Raw genomic sequence first — 17762 nt, forward strand, 5'->3', positions numbered from 1 at the left:
CGTCCTGCCAATTTAAGTATCTATCCATCATTTGTACTTTGCCTGCCACTTAACCAATTTCCCAGCCATGTCAGTAATTTGCCCTCTGCTAAAGTAGAACCCCACAGTTTTAAGTACCTTTTATATGGAATTTTTATATAGAATTCCAGAAAGCATTTAATAAGCTTTGAAGTAGTCTGAATTTTGTACTTTTATGAATTGATTAAATATGAAATTTACAAATGTTGCCTTTTTTTTCCTCTTGGCTTTCAGCTCTTGAAATGTATGGTTGAATGTTTAACTACAGATTCCAACAGTTTCAGTGTATGGAGACAGCTATACACCAAGCATCTCTCTCAGTCCAGGTGATTGTTAACATTCAGAGCAGAATACGGGGACACGTGAGTAGGAATGGATAGAGATCCTGGTGTTTTTTTTTTAAAAGTAATGTCATTCATCTTTGTGTTTCTATAAACTGATGTAACTGGTATTGTCAAACTTAAATCTGATCATATTGTTAACTAGAGTTTAATTTTGTAAGCTGTTCTATTGTCTTTTTTAAAATCTCTGTTGCAGCTTCTTGTTAAAAGTTAAGCTAAATAGTCACATGCTTATTTTAAGTACAGAGCATGTTCTTTTCTTTGAATACTTTTGAAACATCACAGCTAATTTTCAAGATGTCTCTGGTTGAACTTAATTAGCACAATGAGCAACAAAATTACTTGGAATTCTTCTGTGCTGTCTCCCTTCCAAAATTATACTGGGGGTTTTTCTGAAACAGTTGACTTAACTTTTTTAGTTCAGTGAAGAATCCTGGTTGTAATTCTTCTAATTTTAAAACGTAATTCTGAATTTTCAGCAACCTGAGGTATCTTTGATTTGCATATTATTATGCTTGTAGGTTTCCACTTGGTAACAATTTGGTATTGTGATTTGAACTATTGGTTAAATCTTAATTTTGAATCATGGATGCAAGGAGCTTGCAATGTGAAGGAGTGACTTTTTTTTTTGCACAATAGTTAAAATGTCAGACTGCTTTGCTTGATTAATTTGCTTTTGTTGAGCTGTTGAGTAAAGCAAGGCTGTTGCTTTCTTATGGCATGTCTGTAAATATTCTTCATATAAAATCAATATAAAGATGTCTTGTTGCATACCATTATGTCAAAACAGCTGTTTCATAATTTTGGATACCTGTTAAAATGTCCTAAAATAAAACACAATCCAGTAGAAACATCACAAGTCTGCCATCATCAGTGGACTTAATGCTTTCTGTCCACTAAAACTTTCACCTCTAAGTCTGCAATAGGCTCCCTTCAGAATACATGATTTATGCTGAAAACATGCTCTTTAGAAAACTGCTTTATCTGGAGTCAGCTTTTATGTTCCGTTCTGTAATTTTCTAGTGTCCAATTTTCTCCCTAACCCTTCATGAATAGGTCAGAAATAGAAATGCTTGATTACACAACAATCAGTATCATTCATGCATTCCCAATTACTGAAGCAGTCCATGTCCAAATGCAGTAAAACCTGGACAATATCAGTGTTTTGGGCTGTACAAATGCCAAGTATTTTTCATGCCACCAGCACCAAGAAATTTGTAATGTCCAACAAGAGTGAAATCTATCCATTGCACGCTAACATGCAAAGGGATTAGCATTACTAAATCACTGACTGTCAGCATTGCAGGGGTTACAACTGACCTGAAACTGAACTGAGTGGGCTATATAGGTTGATGACGAGCAGGCCAAAGGCTAGGACTCATGCACTGAATAACTTGGCTGCCTACCTGCTCCTGTCGACCATGTACAAGGCAGTGTGGCCAAATTCCTCCCCATTTGTGTGGTTGAGTACAGCCCCCACAAAACAAGCTTTGCATCACCAGGGCAAAGCAGCTGGTCTGATTGGCATCACATCTACAAATGCTCACCACCAGCAGGGTGCCATCTAAAAGACGCACTGCAAAATTTCATTTAAACTGCTTTATACAACACCTTTTTTTTTCTAAACCTCTGACAACTATCATCTAGAAGGATAAGGGTAGCAGAAATGAGAGAACTCTACCTGCAAGCTCCCCTCCAAGCCACCTGCCATCTTGACTTGGTGCTATATAGCCATTTCTTCTATGTTGCTAGGTCAGAATCTTGGGACTCCCTTGGCAGAGTGGGTTGTGCTTGCATCAAAAAGACTGCAGTGGTTCAAGAAGGCAGCTCAGCATTATCACGTCCAATAACCCAGCTGACATACCATGAATGAATAACTTTTTTTTAATAAACTATCCTTTTGCTTTGTTATGCCATTCTAATTGAATTATTACTTTTTGTGTTTCTCCATGTTTTGCAAATTCAAGGCTGTACTTCCTGACTTCATTTCACTTGTGAATGTAGTATTTATACTTGTCTTTTTTGTTTCAACATTTAGTTTGTTTTACTGGAATATTAGGTACACTTAATACAACTGAATACTACAGTGTCAACTAATTTTCTTTCAGTCTCTTGCTAAATAATCTTTTGGAAATCTGGGACAGTCTTCCAGCCAAGGTAACTTTTTCTTTTATTTTCAACTATAGTTAATACTTTAAACTGTACATCCAAAATGTATTTTCTTTTTTGTTTAAGCATAGATTTGTTTTCATTCCAGTACTTATTTTGCCAGGAGTAATTGTAGACTTAGTTCTCCTCTTGATTGCAAAACCAGCTTATCTTTTAGCTTTGGTATTAATTGGATTGGGAAAAGAATTGATTACAGGTCAGACATAATCACCCAAAGATCAGGGTGATCCAATTGGAATTTTTCCCAAATTTGAAATTTTGCAAAACCAATCCTGAGAAAGTATAATTTGTAAGAGTAATGTAGCACTGAAACAAGTGATCCTTGTGGATTGAATTGACACTACTGTGTAAACGTTTGCAACGTAAAGAGTGCCTTCTGTATGATATTTGGTTTTTGATGCTTTTTTTTACTTTTATCTACTGCATTATTCCAATACTTTAATCCACTGACTTAGCATTTGGATTTTTCTATTGCACCTACTTATAATGTTTTGCTGCAAATCTAGTTTTTCAGCTGCTTTTTCGTTCGGCATTTTTGTTTTGTCAACTGCTACTATAGCTACTTAGCTAAACGTTACCAAAAGTGAGTGAATTGTGGGGAAGTGACTTTTCAGATTTTAGAATGTGAAATGATCAATAGCAAACTGTTATTTGTATCTCTGTTAATAAGCCCTTGGATGATACTTATTTTAACAAGCGTGGTGTTCCATCCAGACTGCTCTTTGATTGCATAATGGTGCAATTTCTCTAGCTATATTTTGTGCCATACTGTTCTGTGCATCTCCATGTGGAGACTGTGTGGACCATGCAAAAAACTGAAGCAAGTTACATTCGACAACATGTTGGGGATTGTACTCTACTGCTAACTATAATTGCCTGCCAGTATTCTCTGTGCAGTGTCTCCAATTCCTTCTTTACTTTTCCTTTTTCCTTTCCTTTCCTGTCGTCTGAGCTACCCACTCCCTAAGTCTGCATTATGCAACCATCGTTTGTGTGGAGTTAAAAAATGGGGAAGATGATGGGCTGAACCTTTTACAGGAAGACTCGTGGACATAATTAGTTGGTTGGACCTGGATACAGACATCCTACCACTGTTTCCAACAGGTCCAGTCTTTGTCATTAAGGATAGTTGAATGGGGTGATTGTCAGAAGAGTTAAACCCAAATGCAAGGTCATCTAATCTCTGCTGATTACAAAAACCCCATTTCTGGATGTTACAAAAGCCTTCACCTGCAGTATGGGAAGTCATGAATTGATGAAATAGATGTAAATGTTGAAGGGTGGATTAGGTCTGTAATTCTCATGATCTGCAGTTTTAAAATCTTCTGTTCTTAAACTACTGGTTACAGATGTCGTCATTTAAGTGTAAGTAATTGGTCTCCTAAGGGCTGTTGATGTGCAGTGGTTGTATCCACACCACGGAATTGGGAGGTCTGGATTCAAGTCCCACCTGTTCCAGAGGGGTGTAAGGACATCTGTGATCAGATTGGTTTGAAAATATTTTATTAGCCTCTAATAAGGCCATCTACTTCAAGTTCTGGGTAGGGGGAATAATGCATCTGCTTAGTTTATAGTTCAATTGATAGTTCTTTAATAGCTTGTTTATACTATGTGTGTTTGTGTTTTTGATTTTGATTGTGGAGTTTAATTAGCAGTTTCTTTAATTTTAAAAGAGATTGCCACTTGAGATGCAAAAATATTTGGGTTCCTTGAATAGAATCTTCTCATTAAGTGTCGGAGTGAGAACAGTTTTAGATTGTTAGCACTTCTTTTTTCCATCCGTGTTTTTCTCCTGAGGTCTGCCCTCATACTGGATGAGTGATAATTGGATGTGGCCTGCAGAATAAAATTGTCTGCCACTTAGAATTGGGAAGGAAAAGGCTGAGTATGAAGAGAGACTGGAACATTTCATTTGCATAGGTCTGACAGTTTTTAAAGGGGTGCTATGTGTGGATTGTGAAGACCAAACGGTCTAATTGTTTCTGACATTGTCAAGATCAGGCTTCTGTGAATCCTACCTCAACACTTGACTCCCCCTTGCTTCTGGGATATGCAAAGCTGGGTCTCTCACACCCACCACTATCACCAACTCTTAATTCCTCCCTCCTCTTGCCCACAGCAAATGAGGCACAAACCAAATACTGAGATGGATCTGGTGATTGGGAAACTTCCTGACTTTCCCCGAGTTGTGCAAACTGTACCTACTCTATTCCTGATGGGCTCTTGCCCAACACATCGATTTTTCCTGCTCCTCGGATGCTGCCTGACCTGCTGTGCTTTCCCAGCACCACTCTAATCTAGACTCTGGTTTCCAGCATCTGCAGTCCTTGTTTTTACCTTGTACTGGAAGTGACGTGAGCTATGGATAATGACCGACTTCATGAATATCTGCTGACATGAAAAGTCCAATAGAGTTATGTTTCATAAACTTTGAAATTTTAAACTGACTTTTAATATTAAGCATTAATTGTAGGTGCAGAAAGCTCTGCAAGAAACCATTCGTTCATTTAAAGTTACAAATGAAGAGCTGACTGGGAAAAGTGTTGCAAATTCACAAGAAGTACAAGTCTGCAACACTGCATGCAATGTAAGAATTTGAATATTATGCTTGCTATTTTGTGTTAGAATCATTTTTCAGATGAGTTCGATTGCTCTTGTCTGATTCTCTTTTTGTTTTTAACTTTCAAGCCTTTTTCTAGTTGCTGCCTTAGAATATACTATTGTGACTTATTTTTCATCTTGCCCCTATCTTTTCATTGCTGAAAAAAAAGTGGCTTTTCCAGAGATGTGGTAACAGCATCGTGGGCTCCCATCATAAATTATTTTCCTGGGCTATCATCTCCGGCTGAATCAGATTGCTTGTTTGCAGTCTTGACACTGATGGACTTTAAGCTGAACTTCTTCTTCTAACTTTTGCATCTCAATGGTCACCTATTGGCACAATTTATTATTGCTGGTATTCACTAATGCCTTAGTCTTTCTGATGTTGAATCCCTCATTTGTGGTCTTGCTAACCCTAGCTTCAAGCATTCTCAAATTTTTCAACACCTTAAATTGGATCTCATCTGAAACTCTGCTTATATCCAAAGTTGTATGGAGTCTGGTTCTTGAGTCCATTGTGTTCTGATTCATTGGCCATTTTATGCCTCACTGGGGGGAAAAAATACTTATTTATATCACAGTTTATCCTTTTATTTCTGAAATCCCTTCCAACACTACAACCCTTAGGACTTGTGTTTCTCTTAATGTGGTCTTGTATCAGCCCCATTTCTTTTGGCCCCTATCTTTTGCCTGCTGTCCCTTAAGCTGCACGGGCCTACAGCTCTGCACTACTTCCCTTCTAAAATACTTTAGTAAAGCTAACTTCTGAACGAGCTTTTAATCACCTAAATTAGATTCTCCTCTAGCTTTTGGTGGTACTTTTGTTATGTGATTTATGTTGCTATGAAGCATCTTTGAGCAATAATGTTATGAACACCTATGCAAGTTGAGTTTGTCACTCATTGGCTTCTGCTCTTGCCCTTAATTTAACCAATTTGATATTATTTTTAATATTGCATAATTTGACTTTTTTTTTTCCCCTTTCAATTTTGAAGAATCTTCTGCAGAAGCTGAAAGGTGGTGGCTTCCCATGGTTACGCCTGTTACTCGTGCTCACAATTTTTGCAGCAGGCTTTGTGGTGCATGACATCCGAACACATGGATCCTTCAATGGTTGGTAAAGTTATACTTTGGGTGAATTTCTGCTTTGACCATGAGGTATTTCAAAACAAATGTTGATTTGTAATCAATAATTGCATTAAGGTTCATAGCTTTTTTTTAAAATTCTAACTTAAGAGAAACATCAGAAAATTAATCATGGTGCAGTTTGGATATTACTGATATAAAAATATTCCCAAAAAGACATTGCACTGACTTTTTCAAAACAGCCTGATGTTAAAGTGGTGTCTGTGCTTATTTAGTTTCTTTTATTATTTATTTCATTATCTAAATCTGATTTTACCTTATCACTGGAGTGGGACAGAAGGCAAAGTAAATATATTATCTACTTTAATTTATTTCTCATGTTCAAGAGCATGTTAGTGAGTTTTGAGAAGATTTGTAGCTCAAGTTGAGGTTCTGGATGTAGGTTTGCTCGCTGAGCTGGAAGGTTTGTTTTCAGATGTTTAGTCACCATACTAGGTAACATCTTCAGTGAGTCTCCAGATGAAGCACTGGTGGTATGGCCCACTTTTTAATTTGCATGTTTAGGTTTCCTTTTTGATTTCGTTTCCTGTTTTTTTTAAATCAGGTGGTGGTAAATGAGATCCAAGTAAATGTGTTTGCTGATAGAGTTCCGGTTGGAATACCATGTTTCTAGGAATTCTAGTGTGTCCCTGTAACAGAGTCACGCATGAGAATTCCTAAAAGCAGTTATAAGTATCCAATTTTTGAAATCCTGAGTGTTCAGACTGGCAGGTTTTCTGTGCACACTTGATGACTTGAACTGGTTGAAACTGTGATGTACATAGAGAAATGCAAATCCCCTTTTTTATTACTGACTGACTCATTAACGTTTCTTCCCTTAGCGTCCTCGTCTGCTCATGTCTTGCAGCAATCTGGAATTATGTCTGTGTCTCAGCAGGCTTGGATTAAAATATCTCATTATTCCAAGCAGGGATACAGGTTAGTACAAAGAGGGTGTCTTTGGATCAAAATTATCCTTGTCCTTTTTAGCTGTACCTTCATACAAAGAAATTTGAATAAATACTCTGATTATCTATTACATATTAAAATTCTGTCTTGTCCTGAAGTGACTGATCATCAATGTCATTCACCATTTTTCTTCACCTGAAATTTGAGGTGAAAACAATTCATAAACGTGAGCTTGCTTATAACCTTTCTGTAAGTTGGTGTATATTAAACACAGCAAATTGTTAACCAGCACCAAATGGGACCAGGATTGTGCCACTTGATCAAACATATTGGATAATCAAGAGGGAATGCAAACCTTGACCAAACAGAACTTTTTGAGGCATCAACATACCTCAAAATCCATGTAACAATATCACAGCACGTAAGATAAGTGTAAAAACATGAAGTAATAGAAATGTAATGCGGGGGTAAACATATCACTATTATACTTTTATTGATGGTGAGAAAAGTGGGAGAGATGTCAGCTCATCTTCAATGGTCATCTGGAACTGCTCAGATTTCATGTTTGCCTGCCTGTCTGCGACTTAGCTGCCACAAAACCATAGAGCCAGTAGCTAATGGAAAATTAAGTCATGGCCATTCTCCACAAGTGAGCAGGTTAATGCAAGCCACTAACACCCTATGAAAACATTACCCTCAACAGGAATAGCTGCACAACATTAAACACTTTGTGACATATCCACAACAGCAAGCACTTTGCCATGAACACCCTTGAAACTCTTCACTCTGCCTTTTACATTCCTAATTATCCTACTTTGGCAAAACTTAACTCTATTACCTCCACTCAATATTTCTTGCACTCCTGGAAATTGCTCCTCTCTTACAAGATACTGACCTACAGAATGAACCCAGCACTGGCATGACACCACCTCAATATTGTTTCTTGATCCAAATCAAATACATTCTGACCTTGACTTCTCTCTGTCCTCTCCATTGCAATAGTATTTTCCATCAGGATGACTGCACCACACCATCTACCTTTCCCTCACCTTTCTAAGATTTAGAAATCATCCTTTTCTTTTGATCCAGGTATCATACACTGCAGAATACAATGAATCTGTTTAGCCCTGCAGGTCACTAATTTTTTTAAACCACATTGTCTGTTTACATGGATGGACAATGATCCTAATTTAGACCTCCTTGCATTTGCTGTTATTTTGGTCCCATCAAATAAGTTACTTTCTTTCATGATGTCTATCTCCCATCCTTTTCTTGTTTCTCCCTTTTTTTTTCCTAATGGTATTTCTGATATCAATCTGTGTTTGTGTCCTATATTTTCACAGCTGGATAGAAACAAATACTCCTTATTATTACTCTGAGGCTGTAACAATGTTTGGACCAAGCCTTGAGCTGGTTTGGAGGAGGCTGTTTGAAATAATGATGTATACAAAGGATACGTTATCAAATCATGTTGCATGGATTGTTGAAAATCTACCCAGATTTACTGAATGGGTATGTACTTGATTTTTGTAGTAGGTTTTTAGGGAGTCTCGTATGGAGTTTCTGGTTTCTGTTAAAACAGTCAATTAAGATGTGATTCAGTTCCTAATTAGTTCTTGTTATCAAGTCCTCAGAAGATTAGAAAGTGTCAGCCATTCTGCAACTTCTGCAGTGCCGAATTGATGAGATCATTTCACTTTTTTATTTTTTCCTCTGTTCTGCATGAAAGTTTTAGTAGCATGCTACTTGCTGTTGTTTTTGGTCTGTGATATGAAGAACCATAAATCCTCATAATCCCCATTCTCACTTGCTTGAGTGACTTGGACAAAATAAATCTAGTAAATTTTAAGATCAGTTAACTTTCTGGAAACCTGTCTGTCTTATCTGGGGAAACTGATACAATGTTGGATCATGAAATCTGTCCCCAACTTTAGTATACTAAAATGAAAATTGCACCTGAAGGTCAACATTGTATGTTATTAGCTGAGTGTTTCTTTAAATCTGTTTTTTAAACTGGGGTGATATGTGTTTTCAAATTTCATTTTTGTCAATTTAACTCTAAGGCCAACAAAAGAAAGCTTTTAAGTCTTTATTAGTGGCAGCCACATGTTGCACTGCTATGTTTTGCATTGGTCCTCCAATAAATTGAAAGTGATGATTTCTGTGGAACTTGTTTTCACTTTTTTTGGTGACACTCCTCTTAAAATTTAAGGGATCTCTGACAGTCTGAAGCACATTTTATCTTTTGTATATTTGTCTAATACTGTTGTGATTTACTGTGACTTTTCTTTTTTAATAGATTCGTTCTAGTCTCCCAGATGTAATGTTGCAATTTGTAGAATATGCCAAGGAGTTGCTTCTCTTTGTACTTCAGAATTACATATTTCCAGCTTTAGAATATATCAAAATGGTAATAAAAGAATGGTGGAAGCAACTTGTTAGTTCTTGCGAGTAAGTATTTTTAAAATTTTGTTCTCTTATTGACCTATTCAAATTAATGCCCTATATTGGCAATGAGATAAACCCAAAGAAATGCAGATTCTGTAAATCAAAAACATTATTGCTGGAAAAGCTCAGCACCTGTGGAGAGAAGTAGTTAACATTTCGGGTTGAGTGCTAAGAAAGGGTCACTGGACCTGAAACGTTGATTCTGATTTCTCTTCACAGTGCTTGGCAATAATAGTGTTGCATACATCTAGGGTGTACCTAAGCTATTCTCTTGGGTGCAGTGGGGATGGCCATACAGTGGAAGTGAGCACATTTGCCATTACTACGCAATATCTATGGTTGCATAGCTGAAGTGCAACACTTCAACCTCAACTTAAGTATCTTTTTGAATTTGCTGCTCTGATTTTCTTCAAAGGCAGATAAACAAAGAATTAGTGAGGGTAGATATGAATTGTTAAACTCAATTTGGTTGCAAGCAACAAATACATGCCTTGTGCTTGACTCAGCACACTTGCTCAAAGGGGCAAGACTTTGGCATCAATTGATTCTAGTTCTGTTCCAGGGCCACTGGACTCAAATATTAACTTCGCTTTCTCTCCTTAGAAGCTGCTAGATAGGTTTTTTTTTTCTGCAGCAACTTTTGCTTTTGTTTCAGATCTTCATGATTCTCAATTCCTCTTGTTTTATTACCCTATTCTATTTGTGGTGATTGTAATACCTCGATATTTGACATAGCATCACACATTAAAGGAAGGAATTCAAGACCTTAAGCTCAAAAACAATAAGCTGCTAAATGAGACAACCATAGTGCAAACAGTTTTGTATTACCTTTTTGTAGTTGTTACTGGTTTTACAATGCTGCTGAATGATTGAATGTGATATTGTGCCATTCATTTTCTTTTTGAGGTATTAGTGTGTGCCATATATACAAAGAAAATTTACAGCCCAGGAACAGGCCCTTCAGCCCTCCAAGCCTGAGCTGATCCAAATGTACTGTCTAAACCGGTCGGTCAATTCCTAAGCATCTGTATCCCTCTACTCCCCACCTACTCATGCATTTATCCAGACTCATCTTAAATGAATCTACCGTACCTGCCTCTATCACCTCTGCTGGCAACGTGTTCCAAACGCCCACCACCCTCTGTAAAGTACTTGCCGCGTGTATCCCCCTTAAACTTTCCACCTCTCATCTCAAAAGCATGACCTCTCGTTATTGAATCCTTCACCCTGGGAAAAAGCTTGTCTCTATCCACCCTGTTTATACCCTTCATGATTTTATAAACCTCAATCAGGTTCCCCCCTCAATCTCCTTTTTTCTAATGAAAATAAGCCTAACCTACTCAACCTTTCTTCATAGCTAGCACCTTTCATACCAGGCAACATCCTCATAAACGTTCTCTGCACCCTCTCCAAAGCGTCCACATCCTTTTGGTAATGTGGCGACCAGAACTGTACACAGTATTCTAATTGCAGCCGAACCAATGTCTTGTACAATTTTAACATGACCTGCCGGCTCCTAAACTCAAAACCGTGGTCCAATGAAGGCAAGCATACTATATGCCTGTTGACCACTCTATCCAGCCGTGCAGCAACCTTCGGGATACAATGGACTTGAACTCTCAGATCTCTCTGCTCATCAACTTTTCCCAAGGCTCTTCCGTTCACTGTATAATTCCCAACACTGACTGCTGTGGAACACCACTGGCCACCTTTTCTCCATTTTGAGAAACTCCCTTCAACTACTACTGTGTGTCCTGTTCTCAACCAGTTCTTTATCCACCTAGCTAGAACATCCTGCACACCATGTGACTTCACTTCTCCATTAGTCTACCATGGGGAACCTTATCAAACGCGTTAGTAACATCCATGTATATGACATCAACAGCCCTTCCTTCATCTAACAACTGTGTCATTCCCTCAAAGAACTCTTAAGTTGGTATGGCATGATCTTCCCTGCAGAAAACCATGTTGCCTATCACTGATAAGCCCATTCTTTTCTAAATAGATCCTATCCCTCACTACCTTCTCCAGCAACTTTCCTACCACTGACGTCAGGCTCACTGGTCTGTAGTTACCCGGAATATCTGTACTAGCCTCCTTGTACAGGGGGATAACATGAGCAACCCTCCAGTCCTCCGGCACCTCACCTGTATTTAAGGTGGCCACAAAGATATCTGCCAGGGCCCCAGCTATTTCCTCTCTCTCTCTCCTCCCTCGGCAACCTGGGATAGATCCCATCCAGTCATGGGGATTTGTCCACCTTAATAACCTCCTAGCCTACCCAACACATCTTCCCCACTTATGTCAATGTGATCCAGACTAATCAAATTTTTATCTTTAATCTCAACATTCATTATGTTCCTCTCCTCAGTGAACACTGATGCAAAGTAATCATTCAGAATCTCACCCATTCTCTTGGGTTTGACACAGCCTTCCTTTGTTATCCTTTAGTGGACCAATCCTTTCTCTAGTTACCTGTTTGCTTGCTTATATAAGAATAAAATGCTTTGGGATTCTCCTTAATTTTGCTTGCTAAAGTTATTTCATGACCCCTTTTAGCCCACTTGATTCCTCATTTAAGACTTGTCCTACTCTTCTGATATTCTTCCAGAGTCTGTTCTGTTCTTGGCTGCCTTGACCTTCTGCATGCTTCCCTTTTCCTCTTGGCTAGTCGTACAGTTTCTCCTGTCATCTATTGTTCATGAATCTTGCCCTTCCTATCCTTTTGCATTCAACGGGACATGCCTATCCTGCACTATCTTTAATCTATCTTTTGAAAGCCTCCCACATCTCAAATGTGGACTTCCCTTCAAGGAATTGTGGATTGGACACAACTATGAGCTCCTGCCTAATTTTGATATAATTGGCCTTGGCCCAGTTTAGTACTCTTCCCTTAGGACCACTCTCATCTTTATCTATGACTATTCTAAAACTTACAGATTTGTGATCACTGTTCCCAAAGAAATCCCCCACTGCAACTTCTACCATGTGTCCTAGCTCGTTACCCAGTACCAGGTCCAATATGGCCCCTTCCCTCGTCGGACTATTGACATACTGCTCTAGAAAACTTTCCTGGACGCTTCTTACAAATTCTACCCCATCCAGACCTCTGATGTTAAGTGTATCTCAGTCAATGTTGGGAAAATTAAAATCTCCCATCGCTACTATTGCCTCTACATCTTTCCATAATTTTTTACCTATTTGTTCTTCTACCTCACGTTCACTGTTGGGAGGCCTGTAATACAGCCCCAACAGTGTGACTGCACCCTTCTTATTTCTCAGCTCCACCCATAATGCCTCACTACCCAAGACCTCCATAGTGTGCTCCTTTAGTACAGCCGTGATATCATCCTTGACCAGCAATGCAAACTCCACCCCCCCCCCACCTCCCTCCCTGTACTGTCTGAAAAATCTATATCCTGGAACACTTTAATCACCAATCATCATGCCCTTTTTTCAACCAAGTCTCTGATTGCAATAACATCATACTCCCGGGCACCAATCCAAGCCCTAAGTTCATCTGCCTTACACACTATACTCCTTGCATTAAAGTAGATGCATTTCATGCCACCAGTTTTTTTTTGAGCTCGTCTGCTCTCTGCCTACTATCCCCTTTATTAATGCTATCTTCATAATTCTTACAGTCTCCACCTCACTGCCTACTTGTTTCCTCTTCTGGTTCCCAGCCCCCTGCCACGTTAGTTTAAAACTCCCCCAAGGACATTGCATCTGAACCAGACCAGAACCAGACCATCCATCGTAATAGTCCCACCTAGCCCAGAACCGGTCCCAATGTCCAATAAATCTGAACCCCTCCCTCCTACACTATCTCTCAAACCACGTGTTCATAGAACCGACCTATTTTTTGATTTCTATGCTGGCTAGCACTTGGCACTGGTAGTAATCCCAAGATCGCTACCTTTTGAGATCCTTCTCTTTAACTTCTCTCCTAGCATTGCGAAACAAGGTTTTACTCTTTGGTAGCTAATGCAGTCTTTGGTGATGAGTGGAAACAATTTGATTTGAGAACTGCCTTTTGCAGTGAAGATGTTTTAAAATTATTAACATAAAAATCAGAGTCTTAAAAATTTTGTGTTTAGAAAGATGTCCAATGAAAGTCTGTTTCCAATGCTGATAGAACTGTGAACAATAATTCTTGCTTTCTCATCATGATTACAATTTGATCAGAGCCACAGTTTGATATCTGGTCTGAGAATGTATATTTGGCTATCTTTTGCTGGACATTAAAAATCTAATTTCCTTAAATTTTACTTAAATAATAATGGATTGGAGGGTTATGGAAAGTAAGCAGGAAAGTGGAGTTGTGGCAGAGATGAGATCAGCCACGATCATATCAAATGGCAGAGCAGGCTTGAGCTGAAATGTCTGTTCCTGCTTCTAGTTCTTGTTTTCCTAACATTGTATATTTAATGTATTGCGTGTTTGTGAAATTTCAGGGGTGAAATCAGTTGGGACTGTGTGAAAACTCATTTTATGAACATAATACATTTAACATGGAGTTATCTACAGAACACAACAACTACAATCAAAAACTGGACCTCCTCCATGATCTCCAATCATTAAACAACAAGCATATTCCAAGCTTTTTTGAAAGCAACAGCGTTGCATTGGATAATTCTTGAAGACTTAACCTTCCTGTTGTGGAGAGATTTGAAAACTGATTGAACTAAAAATACAAATGCCACTAATTTTCTGTTTATAACAATTTTTACTTAATTCAGTGCATGTGTTTTGTACCCAATTTTTTTCAAACTCAAATGTTAACTGTCTTCTAAAACAAACTTGTTGCACGTTGTAACTTTGGATAAGAACTCAATTTAAAGCTGCAATGTTCAAAAATGTGTATTGTGCGATAACACAGCTGTTTATTCTCTCTGCAATAATTAGACTTCTGATTTCAACTGTTTAAAATTACAGTATTTTAAAAACCAATGCCATACGAACCAGGAATGTTCAATTTAAGTAACTGCAATAGTTGATGGCTAACTTTGTGTCGCTGTAGCTTGATTTACTATAGAAGTAAATTACTGTTGAAGCCGTTTGTTCTGCACGATATCGAGGTTTATGGAAGAATGTGTGGTAATGTTATCAAATCTAGCTTTTCATTTAAACGGTACTCATCAACTTTTGGCTATGCAGACACTTGAAAAGGGTTGCTTTATCGATCGGTGACTTTTTTTAAATTTGTCAACCGTTCTCTAGGTAACGTAACATCTAATTTCGGGTTGCTTCTATTCATGAACATCAAACATGGATACATTGCCCAAAATCAGCATTTTCGAATTTCTATAAATTTGGTTAATATCAGATATACATCATCCTATCAAATGGCCTAAAACTCAGTTGTGTTAGCATAACTAGGATCAGTTAAAGTATGGTTTAAAGGCATTAATTTTACACCACTACTAAATGCTTCTGTAATTTCCCCAGTCAGAGGTGTTTTGAAGCAAATTCCCTTCTCTACAGTACTTCATTTGCACCTGTTATTGGTCTGTTAATCCAGTGTAATGTATGCAAATGATGTAATGGATAACTGTCTGAAATGAGGATTGTGATTTCCCTCAGAGTGAAATCATTGCTGTTATTCCTATTCTTACCTAATCCTTCACACCCAGTCCTTGCAGAACAGCATGTAGGTTTTGTAATGCATTAATGTACACTATTGCAAGGCATTGTACTAGCATATGCAACATCTCCATTTGGTCTTAACTTTGGGTAATGACAGTTCTTTTGTATGATCAAATTATTTTGGTTAATATGTCCAGGTCACATCTCATTATGTTAAGGGTTTCTAAAATTATAGCTGATGCACTACAGCTGAAATACTGAAGACTATGTTTAAGTTAACTTTGCATTAAGTTATGTTATTGCGATTCAGTTTTTGGCAATCATTTGCCCAGTGATATCATTAGTGTTAGTATTGGTAACCACATATCAAGTTATTTCAAGCATTATTTTAGGTCTGCTTGATTTGGCTTCAGTACTTCAATCTACCCAGTTCTTCTTGCATGGAAGTTTGTATAGCTGAAAGGAACTGCTCCTACTGCCACTGATTTTTTTTTTTCTTTTTTTTTGAGGTTGTTCAGTTGGTCAGTCTTTGTTCACACACCTAGCAAATATTTCTGTCACATGTGCAGCACATTGAAACATTACATGTACTATATTTAATCTTAACTTGCATGTTTTCTTCAAAGAAGCAGTTGGCCATAATACTTGGTTTTTAAAATCCATTTCACAAGGAAACCAAAATGATCTGGGGATAATTGTAGATGTGTTTATGGGTCAGTCGTTTTCCAATAAGAACTACAACTAACATTCATCTAAATGATGCTCATAATTTTACTACATTAATGAAAGTAAAGACTATTTATTAAATATAACCTAAATTTTGTATTCAATTAATTTGGAATTTGAATGTAGTATGTTTCACTTTTAATGTAACTTGTGTTTAAGTTGGCAGTTATATAAAAATAAGGTGGTTTCCTGTCATTGATCATCTTGGTGCTCTCATCACTTTTGGATGGACAAGGAGAGAAAAATATTTATAGCAATTTCATTTGCTTCAGTACCTGGCCCACTTAATTGACATTTTATGATTTGATTAAATAATTTCCTTGTTCATTGACTAATTTATTCAAGGGTAATTTTAACACCAATTATATATGTACATATTGATTGTGACCCAACTGGTGGATGAAATTGTATTTGGCCAACATACATGTTTTGAAGCAGAATTAATGTGTATTGTCTCAAATGTAAATTTAAATCATGAACTTATTTCTGGTGGAAAAAAATAAAGATACCGTACATCTTAGTTATTTGTCTATAAAAGACACTGACAAAAAAAGTGTTCACAATGTTTCTTGTAGCAACCTAGCTATTTGTAAATCAGATTTGGCTACAGGATATAGTTTATCTCTTGGCAATTTTCAGTCAATTGCACAAAAGTGCAATTGTCATTTGACTGCCACCTATATGACCTGATGCAGCATGCTGATCGGTACATCTAAACTTTGTTCAGTTTCTAAGAAGTGGGGTCAGCTTCATTCAAGATAAGATTTTATATCATTGTTCTACTTTTTTTAAACACAGATCACATTGGATTATAAAGTATCATACTTTGAAACATGTTTTCAGCTGAAACATATTCTCACTGAACTTTAAAGTGGGCTTTGGGATCATGCATGGCTACAGGCTAAGAGCTGGAAAATGGGGTTTGAATCAATGACTGTTTGACCTGCGCAGCTATGATGGGCTGAAGGACCTCTTCTGTGCTATAAAAATTGACTGTGTATGATTTGAGAACTAATCAATTAATAGCATTGTCAACTGGTCACACTGAGCCAAATGAGCTATTTTCTATTTGGAGGATGGAAAGATTTGGGAGAAGGTTTAGTTGGAAAGGAAAAGTAAGAAATTACAAGAGTTTTCCTGGGGCAAAATATTTGAAAAATGAGGACAATGTAACAATTTGTGTTGATAGCTAAATGCTGTCTTGCAGTGCCAAATTGGCTTTCTAAAAGTTTATTGATAATGTCCATGGTGCTTTCTCTTGTGAATTTATCCACAGTCATTTTTCTCCCACACTCTGTTGAGGAAATGAATGCATTATTGAAAGGATGGTGTGAAAGCATCCATCACTGCTAGGGTGTGAGATCTGTACCATTCAGATGGTCTACTCCTGAACTATTGAAATGGATGTTTCTGTGAACTGCATAACTAGAAAGGTAGAGTATGCTTTAAACTAAAAAAGACTGAATTTGGGAAGTTGACCGTCCAAGGTGTGGAATAGGCAAGAGGAAGGAATTAGTAGGAAATGATAAATAGACAATGACTGGAGGCTATCTGACATTTAGGTAGAACAGGAGGCTACGAAAGGATGGAGGAATGGTGTGAAAATTACACTTGGCAAATGGAATATAATGTGGCAAAATGTGAAGTTCATTTTGGAAGGCAGAACAATATTATCTATGTGGAGAAAAACTAGAAAGAAGCAATACAAAGACAAATGGGATTTACTTATGCAAGAAACACAAAGCTAGCATACAGATACAGCAGATAATCAGAGACTTCAAATATTGTCTCTTATTTCAAGGATGCATCCAAGGAGCAGGAGAATCGACGTTTCGG

The 17762-nt window shown here is 37.6% G+C and overlaps 1 protein-coding gene across 1 annotated transcript in view; it reads left to right on the top strand.

The window, feature by feature from the left end:
* Positions 1–16446, top strand: part of tmem214 (transmembrane protein 214) — a 49013-nt gene extending 32567 nt beyond the window's left edge. Inside the window, exons 10-17 of the mRNA XM_043676199.1 lie at positions 253–344; positions 2468–2516; positions 5002–5115; positions 6125–6242; positions 7097–7193; positions 8507–8675; positions 9463–9614; positions 14069–16446. Coding sequence (XP_043532134.1) covers positions 253–344; positions 2468–2516; positions 5002–5115; positions 6125–6242; positions 7097–7193; positions 8507–8675; positions 9463–9614; positions 14069–14195 — 918 coding nt within the window. The 3' untranslated portion in view covers positions 14196–16446. The remainder of the gene's footprint in view (positions 1–252; positions 345–2467; positions 2517–5001; positions 5116–6124; positions 6243–7096; positions 7194–8506; positions 8676–9462; positions 9615–14068) is intronic.
* Positions 16447–17762: the final 1316 nt, after the last annotated feature.

This window comes from Chiloscyllium plagiosum, chromosome 3 (assembly GCF_004010195.1).
Source record: "Chiloscyllium plagiosum isolate BGI_BamShark_2017 chromosome 3, ASM401019v2, whole genome shotgun sequence".
Lineage (NCBI taxonomy): Eukaryota > Metazoa > Chordata > Chondrichthyes > Orectolobiformes > Hemiscylliidae > Chiloscyllium > Chiloscyllium plagiosum.